The 9,811-nt window shown below is 52.2% G+C and overlaps 1 protein-coding gene across 1 annotated transcript; it reads left to right on the plus strand.

The window, feature by feature from the left end:
* Nucleotides 1-6: 6 nt before the first annotated feature.
* STUB1 (STIP1 homology and U-box containing protein 1) lies at nt 7-7,630 on the plus strand. The gene is made up of 7 exons (XM_019539856.1): nt 7-100; nt 661-859; nt 1,551-1,716; nt 2,089-2,179; nt 3,347-3,403; nt 4,060-4,176; nt 5,331-7,630. The coding sequence occupies exons 2-7, from the start codon at nt 718-720 to the stop codon at nt 5,454-5,456; spliced, it is 699 nt and encodes a 232-aa protein (XP_019395401.1). The 5' UTR covers nt 7-100; nt 661-717; the 3' UTR covers nt 5,457-7,630.
* The last annotated feature ends 2,181 nt before the right edge of the window (nt 7,631-9,811 follow it).

Below are 9,811 nucleotides of genomic sequence, written 5' to 3' on the forward strand. Positions count from 1 at the left end.
CGAGAAGAGCCACAGCGCGCAGGAGCACAAGGAGCAAGGCAACCGCCTCTTCGTCGGCCGCAAGTATCCCGAGGCGGCCGCCTGCTACGGCCGCGCCATCGTGAGTGCGAGGCCGGGGGAAGGGCCGGGCGGGGGGCGGTGCCGCCGCTGGGCGTCCTCTGCCGGGCCCCGCCGCCCTCCAGCGCGCCAGGCCGGCAGGGCCCCGCGGGCCACGGCAGAGCTCCCTGCCGGCTGCTCCCGGGACGCGGCGGGCCGGGGGAGGCCCTTTAGCGCTGGTTCCTGCCCTGGCCCAGGAGCAGGCAGGAGGGCAGGGGTGGCTTGGAGGGGGCAGGTGGAGTTAGCGCCCGTCACAGCCCCAAACAAGTGGTCCAGAGCACGAGGTCTGCCCCTGCAGTACTGTAGATGTTAACATAAGCAGCACTGAGGAAAAGGAGGTTTTGTAAAGATGGTACAACATACACATTTGCATAATGACAGCCAGTAACAAGCAAAGGTCAAAATATGCTCAAGATTGAGTGCAGTCCAATAGACTGTGTAATGGCCCAGGAGAGTAGTGGAAAGCAGTCGCGCACCAGGAAGCCTCCCAGCCCCAGCGGTTAGGGAAGTCTGGGGGCCGGCATTGCTCTGGGCTGCTCCTAAGGCACGCAGGTCTCCTTCCAGAACCGCAATCCCTTGGTGGCCGTGTATTACACCAACCGGGCCTTGTGCTACCTGAAGATGCAGCAGCACGATAAAGCCTTGGCAGACTGCAAGCATGCGCTGGAGCTAGACAGCCAGTCTGTGAAGGCCCACTTCTTCCTGGGACAGTGCCAGATGGAGATGGAGAACTATGATGAGGCCATCGCTAACCTGCAGAGGGGTGAGTGCCTGCCAGTCAACAGGCAGCTGGGCCTGACTCAAGGCATTGATGGCCTTCATAGTCTATTGACCTTTCCCGCTAATAGGAGTGTCCTGGCTGCTTTTAAGTTACCAGCAGGGGATGTGGCCTTTCTCTGTTCATAGATGCTAGGATGGAGGCCCTGACTAAGCTGCAGGCAGGCCTCCCATCCTGAATGGGCACAAGTAGTACCCACCTGTAAAACTACGGCCTGTGAATACAAAGTAGGAAAAGCTGGAGTTGAGCAGGGGGCAGCTTGGAGTTCAGTGCCTCTGTGCTTGACCACACACCAGTCATGTGGTTGCGGGTGAGGCCCAAGGGGGAATCAGTTTCTTTGGCAGCTGCTTGGAATTCAGTCCCCAAGCAGCTTCTCTGCGGCTTGTATGGTGGGGTTCAGGTTGTAGCCTGCAGCTTCAAGTTTAATGAGCCCTCCCCATTTGCTGCTTTGTGCCATAGCAGCAGCATGACTTGATGGTGCCCCTCAGGAGCGTATTAGCCACTTAACGCTGTAGATGTCAACTTCAGTCTGCCCTGCATGTGTAGGTGCTGGCGTGGCTGGAGCAGAAAGAGTGAAACCACCATCTAGAGGCTGGTATTACACTTCTGGTGATGAGCTGCACTGCCAAGTGGGTTTAGGAAGTCTTCTCTGCTGACCTCTACTTTGTCTCCTCAGCCCACAATCTCGCCAAGGAGCAGCGCCTGAATTTTGGGGATGACATTCCAAGTGCCCTGCGGATTGCCAAGAAGAAGCGCTGGAACAGCATTGAGGAGAAACGGATCAACCAGGAAAATGAGTTGCACTCCTACCTGACCAAACTCATCATGGCTGAGAAGGAGAGGTAATGTGGGTAGGAATCTCTTCTCCCTCAGCAGCTCAGAGGCATGGCCTGGAAGAGTGCCAGGCCTCTGCAAACGGGGAAGGAATTGGAGAGTCCTCTGAAGGATGAGGGCGGCCTGGCCCCATAGACTGACTTTGCCATCTGGGGTGTGAGGAAGGCCAAGGGGTTGCACATCTGCTGGTATCTACTGTTGCCCTAAGGAGTCTGGTGCTGTTATAGTTGGTGGAGAGCCTCTTTCTGAGATAGTCGGAGGCTTTGTGCCAGGGACCTGTGTTAATTTGGAGGTGACTGCTCCTCCTTCTCCAGCATGATGTTCGTGGTTGCTTGCCAAAGCTTACTCTGCGCTATAATATTCTTCTGTGTCTGTCCTAGGGAGCTGGATGAATGCCGAAGGACACAGCAAGAGGAAAACATGGATGAGAACCGGGGCAGGGCTCAGCTGGCCAACATTGAAGCCAAACATGTAAGGCATCTCCCTCACTGTACATTTGGGAATCCCAGGTGGGGTTGGACTGTTTCAGTGTGGTTTTGCTTGGGGAGAGCAGCAAACCTGGGGGGTGTTGCTTCCTTGGGGGGCCACCCTAGCATGAAAGGTGGTAGCCAGACCTTTTTGAGGTGAGCATGGCCCTACGGGTGACCTCTGGGTGGTTGAACCCATGGGGGCACCAAGAGATGCCACAGTAAAACCTTTGTGGGGATTCTGGAGCACAAAGGGGAAGTGGCTGTCACCATGTCCTGCTTTCCAGACTGCTATGCTGAGCGAGGATGACTGTTAGGAGCAGGGCTATAATCACAATTGCAACAGGTCATGGAAACAAAGCAGGTTCCCCTCACAGTGGCTGCTGTCTCCAGTGCTCAGTGGCTGTATAATGCAGCCTGCTTCTGAAGCTCTTTTTGCACCAGGTGCCTGTCCAATACCAGCAGCTGCAGCCCATGTCAAAAATAGGTTGAATGGTATTGCTTCCCCTGTTCATATCCTGTGCCCTGTCCATGCTGTGCGATGCATCACCCAAGGTAGCTTGTCTGCTGTGTGGTGTGTGCTCAGGGCACAGTGGGCTTTTTCGTGGCTTCACCTCACAGCCTGCATCTCCCACCAGTTCTTCAGGCACCTTTTAGAGACTCTTCGGAAGCCCTGCCTCTGCTGCTGCTTTATCAACCTATTGGCCTCTATGATTTGACATGCTACACCATCCTCCACCTTCTCCATTATGCTGCCACTATGCAGCCTCCTGCTTGAACCTTGCGTCCAGCTCTCCTGTACAGCGGTCAGGAGCACTAACCATTTAGTGGTGCTGGATGCTTTCTCACTTTCATGGACAAGAGCAGCACCTGTAAGAAGGTTCTGTCTGAATGCAGTTTGCCCCTGCCCAGCGCTGGCAGGAGCCAATGGAGGGTGAGAGACCTAAACTGGTCCTGGAAATCCCTGGGCACATGGAGCCCCTTTTCCAACTGCTCCTGTGAGCCACATATTCTGTGTAAGTGGCAATACTGCCGTGAAGCCCATGCTGTAGGGAGAGGCACTGATCTCCATCTGGGACGTTAACAGAGACCAAATTCTTCAGGCTCCAATGCTGAAGCAGCAACTAAGTCCTGCAGGCCCCTCCCATTAAAGAGGCTGTTTTTCTTCCAGGACAAATACCTGGCAGATATGGATGAGCTCTTCTCTCAGGTGGATGAGAAGAGGAAGGTGAGGCTGTGTTGGACAGGTGCTGCTGCCCTTGTCAGGATGGCATGTGGTGTGCTTGTGGGTGGGGCAGACCTGCATTTGCTAGCTTGGCTCAAGGTACCAAAGAGACCCAGTGGCTTATCCCACCCTTCCCATTCTCCTCCCCCTGACCATGCTGCCAGAGCCATCTGGAACTCACTGGCAATCTCTGTCTAAAATGGGAGCTTCTGTGCCAGGTGCCTGGAGCTATGTGATGAGAGAGAGCTGGGGACTGTCCCTGCATCGGCAGATGTTCTCCAAGGCTCTTGTGCATCTGCCATGGATGGAATAAAAGCTGCATGGTGGTGGCTCTATCTGGGGTGGGATTTCATGGGGAGGAAACAAACCCTTGGAATGGAGAGATGTAAAAACCTATGCCTCCACCTGCCCCTCCTGGCTTACCTGATGTCTGCCATGAGTGAAGGACCTTTCTTGTGTCCTCACCTGGCAGGAAGGCAGGGCAGCAGGGGTGGAGCCCCATGGGAGAAGAAACTATGAGCTCTGTGCGGCTCCTGTCCATGCTGAGGCCCTGTTCCTGCTTCAGCTGCTTGTCGGCTTGTGGCAGCGGCGTGGGGAAGGGAGTGAGGGTCTTGTAGCTCAGCAGCTCCCTAATGCTGCACCTCAATCTCTCGAGTCAGAAGCGGGACATCCCTGACTACCTGTGTGGAAAGATCAGTTTTGAACTGATGCGAGAGCCCTGTATCACGCCCAGTGGGATTACCTATGACAGGAAAGATATAGAGGAACATCTCCAGGTAATGGGGGAGTCTGAGTATTCAGCATCTGGGGGAGTGGGGAGGTTGGGTGGGTGAGAGATGCGGGGAAGACTCTTGGGAGATGGTGACTTATAGGTGTATTGGCTTCTTCAGTTGAAGTTGCTGCCAGTGCTCTCTCTTCCTGTGGCTTTATAGTTTTCCCCTCTGAGGTGTGAAAAACTCCTGTACATTTTGGAAACTGCCTTTTATAGGGGGAATGGTGCCACAGGCTAAACCTCCAGCCCCTTCCCTGTGAGGTTTTCTTGAACAAGAGAGAGTCAGAGGGCAGCTTCCCCCATCTTGGAGCCTCTTTAGGCACTGTGCTGCTACTGTAGCTAGCCCCAGGCCTTGATCATGAGGGAGGAATCAGCATTGGTGTAGGTGCGGCTGTCCATTCCTTCTGGATGGATGGTAGCACTGGTGAGTAAGAACAGCACTTTTGAGTTGACGATGTCCTACTGGAAAGCCTTAGTCCAGCTTGGTCCCACTTACCTTGTCCTGCCTCTCCTTGTGCCATGCTGGGGCAGTAAAGAACAGCTGTTCTGTGTTAGTTTCTAGGTCCTGCTTTAACTTCAGCTGTCCAGGGCTCCTTGGTGAGGGGCTGTTCACTCTGGGATCCAGCTCCACTTGACGACAGTCTGTCTGTTGCCTCAGGCTCCTATTGGGAAGAGGAGGGAGGTGGAAGGGCTTTAGTTTGAGCAAAGTTGAAAGATGCTTCATATAAGTAGTGGGACCTAACTAATTAGAGATCATTTACGGTCTCAGGGTCTGTTCTGTTTATTGCATTGCTTCTCTCACCACTCTGGGGCCAGGTTCTTTCTCCCAGGTTCCCACAGCAGCAGGAGCAGTTGGGGCTTGTGATGGAAACCATTTCTGCTCAGTAGGAGGGAGAGATAATGCACTTCTAACATCAGTCTCTAGGTGGGGCAGGGTATGGTTCTAAGAAGGAAGTGGTGATCCAAAGGGTGGGGAGAAAGGGTTGAATTGCCTGGCTGTGGCATCTGGTCTTCATTGTGCAGATAGGGTCAGACCCAGGGTCTGCAGCCTAGGGGACTGCTTGGTAGGGCCAACAGGCCTAGGGTGGTAGTGTGGGGGGGAAGCTTAGCTTAGTTGGCACTCAGTCCATCCTCCTCATGGCCTCCCTTCCCTTTCAGCGTGTGGGACACTTTGATCCTGTGACTCGAAGCCCTTTGACCCAGGACCAGCTGATTCCCAACCTTGCTATGAAAGAGGTGATAGATGCGTTCATATCAGAAAATGGTTGGGTAGAAGATTATTGACAGGAGGGTGAAGTTGGCTTGACTGGATTCTCTCTGCAGCCCCAGCTGTGGCAGCACAGGCATGTCCTGCTGCAGACTGCTCTCCAAGCTTGCTGGGCTGGCACCATGCCTTACTCACTCTCCGTCTGTCTCTCTCTCCTTGGATGTCTGGAGATCCATTGGCAGTGCTGGACTAGGGGTGTTTTCATATCATCTCCCTGAAACCACAGCTGGGCTGGACCATCTGGAGCAGGAGCATGAAGGAACCTCCCAGCTTCATTCTTCCACTGGGTTCTTTGCAACATGGTAGGCTGGAGAGAGACCACCTCATGGGGGAGGGGAGTACTTGTCACGAAGATGGGACCCCTGGAAAGCACTTTGGGAGGAGATGGGGCTGTGCATGGCCAACCAGCATCACTGCTTCTCATCATCTGCCTCCACATCTCAGCTGTAGAGAAGGGCCCTCCTCCACATCACAGCAATCAGCTCTCCAAAGAGTTCTCTCCAGCCTTCACCCAGCAGAAGCCCTGCTCCTGGAGGTACGTGGAAGCCTCCCAGTGGTATTGAGGGCCAAGGATGAGCTGTCCTCTCCTCCTCCCTCTGAATGTACATACTTGGTGTTCCCGTGGCACTACATCTCCCTGCTGTCCAGCGTAGCTCTGAATGTTGCCCTGTAAATAGCCACAAGCTGGGGAGGGGGCAGACAATGGATGGTAAGTTATGGAGACATTGACTTGGCTGAGGCTTGTACTGGGAAAGCACTGTTCCACAGGATGGAAGCTGGGAATTGCTGGAGGCCCAGGGCTGTTAGTTCCCCATTAAACACTTGGATTTAAGTTCATTTTTTTGTTTTGTTTTAATTAAAACCCTTTAAAAAAAAACAAGTAGATGAATCCTGTCTCTAGTTGCTGGGAGTTGTGGTGTAAGATTGGCTCAGACTGCTGGCTTCCCAAGCTCCCTCTTTGGAAGTTTGCCAATGTCAATAAATATTTCAGCAATAAGCATTAAATAGCCCGAGTGGTTCGTTGCCACAGGGATCCCTCCTTGAGAAAGGCCAGTGGAAGCTTTTCCAATCCCTAGAGCAGATGGGAGCTGAAGGGGAGAGCTGCCTGATTAGGGCTACCTGAGTGGTGAAGCTGCTTCCACACAGAGCTTGTTTGGATGGGATGCAGCACCTCCAGAGGCTCCTCGCCTCCATGCTGTAGATGAGGCTAGCTGCAGTCTTTGCTGGGATGTGCACACATACAGTGTCTCTTGGGTGTGAGACCTGGGCTGCCTTCCCAGTTGCATCACATGGTCAGGGCTGTTCAGCAGGGAGTGCATTTAGGTTCTTGCCTTGCTGCTGATCAGATCCTTAAACCTGCTCCCTTGCTACTAGATGGTCTGGGCCTTTGTGCAATTAGACTTCTCCCCAGACAGGACAATGATGGTATTTTGGCACTGGGTAAAACCGCTTGAGCACTTGGCATGTCCCTCCCATGTTTCTGCAAGTGCAAAGACTCCAGAATGCTACTGGCAGCTTTGCCTCCTGTGTAATCTTCACTCCAGGGGGTGGGCTTGTGGGAGTACATGGAGATGCATGTGGCTACATGCTCTGGAGTTGGGTATAACAGTGAATTCCTGGCCCCTTGACATCTTTCCCAAGAGGCAACAGTGAACAGTGGCTGCAGTGTATAAGTACTGGGTCCCCTAGTTGAGCTTGTGGGTGAAGGTGGCAGTGGCAGGGCACTGGCCATGACTATAAGGAGCTGGGGTTGGAGATGCTTCCTTTCCTTTCTCATGTCCTTGTGACAAAGTATTTAGCAGAATTTGCAGATTCATTGGAATCTGACAGGGCTGCATGGTAAGTGCTTCTGCTTTGGGCTTGAACGTGCAACCTCTGGGCTATCAACCCCACACCACCCTAGCTTAGAGATACTGATACTGACTCAAATATGGGTTTTCAGTCGGTATCACTGAGCTTTTGCTGGGTGGGAAAGGCACACATGCAGTACCTAGCTATAGCGACATCTCAGGCCAGCTGCCCAGCCAGTCTGTTCTACCTATGGATAAATGTAGTGTGCCCAGTATCTAGCAGGAGGTGAGGAAGATCTGTTTTGTCAGGCTAGTGATCACCTTACCATGTTCTGCATGATGAAGAGTGACAGCCTTGGTAATTCTAGCTGCCTATTGGAACTGCAGGTGCTATTCTTTCACTGATGAGTTTAGTAATTCTTTTTAATCAGGTTAAAAACTCTTTGCCTCAGTACTGCCCTGTGGTGAGGAGTCCTGCAGGCTAATTAGTGGCTGCAGAAGGGTGTATTTTCTCTTGGCCATAAAGGACTTGTGTTCAATTTCAGTGAGTGGCTCTTTGTTCAAGGAACCTGAAGGGGGCAAGAGCACCTGCATGGCATCCTGAATCATGACTCCTTGCTGGAGGTGATCCCAGCACCTACAGCGCTTCACAACAGTAATCCACACCCCTTCTCCCCTCCCCTGGGATAAATTACTCAGTGGGTGGTGGTCTCTGTGGTAGAAGGCTTACTGTGATGAAACCAAGCAGATGCTCCGAGACCTTGTTTTTTTCAGCTTTGCTTTTGATGCTGTAGTTGCCTGATGGACTCTGGCCACTCCAGAGTGACTGATGGGGAGTGGTGGTCAGGCCCCTATACCTCCAGACTTCCAGCTTCTGAAGTGCAGGCTGAATCATAGAAAGTTGGGGTTGGAAAGGACTTCAGAAAGTCATCTAGTCCAACCCCCTGCTCAAAGCAGGACCATCTCCAACTAGGTATCTCAGCTAAAGCTTTGTCTAACCAGGTCTTGAAAACCTCCAAGGATGGAGCTTCTACTACCTCTCTGGGTAACCTGTTCCAGTTTTACTACCCTCTTAGTGAGAAAATTCTTCCTAATATCTAACCTAAGCTCCCCCTGCTGCAACTTGAAACTGTTGCTCTTTGTTCTATCATCTGCCACCACTGAGACCAGTCTAGTTCCATCGTCTTTCAAACTTTACTTCAGGTAGGTGTAGACTGCTATTAAGTCCCCTCTGTCTCCTCTTTAGATTAAATAAGCCCTGTTCTCTCAGTCTTTCCTCATAAGTCATGTCCCCCAGCCCCTGAACCATTTTTGTTGCTCTCAACTAGACTCTTGCTGCCAATTTGCCCACATCCTTTCTGTAGTAGGGGGGCCCAGAACTGAATACAGTATTCCAGATGTAGCCCCACCAGCGCTGAAGAGAGGAATAATCACTTCCCTTGGCCTGCTGGCACCACACCTGCCAATGCAGCCCAGTATGTTAACCTTCCTGGCAGCAAGGGCACACTGCTGGCTCACATTCAGCTTAATTGTCCACTGTAACCCCCAGATCCTTTTCTGCAGAGCTGCTGCCCAGTCAGTCAGCCCCCAGCCTGTACTGGTGCATGGGATTGTTTTGTCCTAAGTGCAGGACTTTTGCACTGGTCCTTGTCAAACATCATGAGATTTTTTTTGGTCCAATCCTCCAATTTGTCTAGGTCACTCTGAATCTTAGCCCTACCCTCCAGTGTATCTGGTGTCATCTGCAAACTTGCTGAGGGTGCACCATATGCCATCTTCCAGGTCATTGATGAAGATATTGAACAAAACCAGCCCCAGGATTGACCTCTCGGGCATTCCTGTTGTTACTGGCTGCCAGCTAGACATTTAGCTATTGATTACTATTGAGGCCAATGCTCCGGCCAGCTTTCTATCCACCTTACAGTCCATTCATCCAGGCCATACTTCCTTAGGTTGTGTGAGAATGCTGTGGGAGACCATATCAAAAGCCTTGCTAAAATCAAAGTATACTGCATCCACTGGTCAACCTGCACTATGTTTGCCCATTTCCAATCATCCAGGAGCTCTCCTGATTGCCCTGAATTTTCAAAGATGGTGGCTAATGGCTCTGTAAGCACATCAGCCAAGTTCCTCAGCACCCTTGGGTGCATCTGATCAGGCTCCATGGACTTGTTCACATCCATCTTTTCTTGGTAGTCCCTAACCTGTTCTTTCATTGCTGAAGGCTGCTTGCCTCCTCCCAAAGCTGTGCTGTCTACCATAGTAGTCTGGGAGCTGCCCTTGCCTGTGAAAGCTAAGGCGAAAAAGGTTTTGAGCACTTCAGCCTTTTCTGCATTCTGTCACCAGTTCCCTCCCCAATTCAGCAAGGGACTCACACATTCCCTGATCCTCCTCTTGCTGCTGACATTCTTGCAGAAACCCTTCTTGTTACCCTTCACATCACTTGCTAGCTACAACTCCAATTGTACTTTGACTTTCTTGACTTCATCCCTGCATGCCTGATCAATGCTTAAGGAGAGCCCTTCCTTTGGCTGTCCATTTCTACGTAGGTCCTGCAGAACTGCATTGCTGGAGGTGGCAGC

The sequence above is a fragment of the Crocodylus porosus genome, unplaced genomic scaffold (assembly GCF_001723895.1).
Source record: "Crocodylus porosus isolate Cpor-Errol unplaced genomic scaffold, CroPor_comp1, whole genome shotgun sequence".
NCBI lineage: Eukaryota > Metazoa > Chordata > Crocodylia > Crocodylidae > Crocodylus > Crocodylus porosus.

What these genes read in the sequence shown, in the direction of transcription:
- STUB1 (XM_019539856.1), top strand. Translation starts at nt 718, where the DNA reads ATGCAGCAGCACGATAAAGCCTTGGCAGACTGCAAGCATGCGCTGGAG. An exon ending in CATCGCTAACCTGCAGAGGG is followed by an intron (nt 860 to 1,550) that starts GTGAGTGCCTGC and finishes TTGTCTCCTCAG; the next exon opens with CCCACAATCTCGCCAAGGAG. An exon ending in ATCATGGCTGAGAAGGAGAG is followed by an intron (nt 1,717 to 2,088) that starts GTAATGTGGGTA and finishes TGTCTGTCCTAG; the next exon opens with GGAGCTGGATGAATGCCGAA.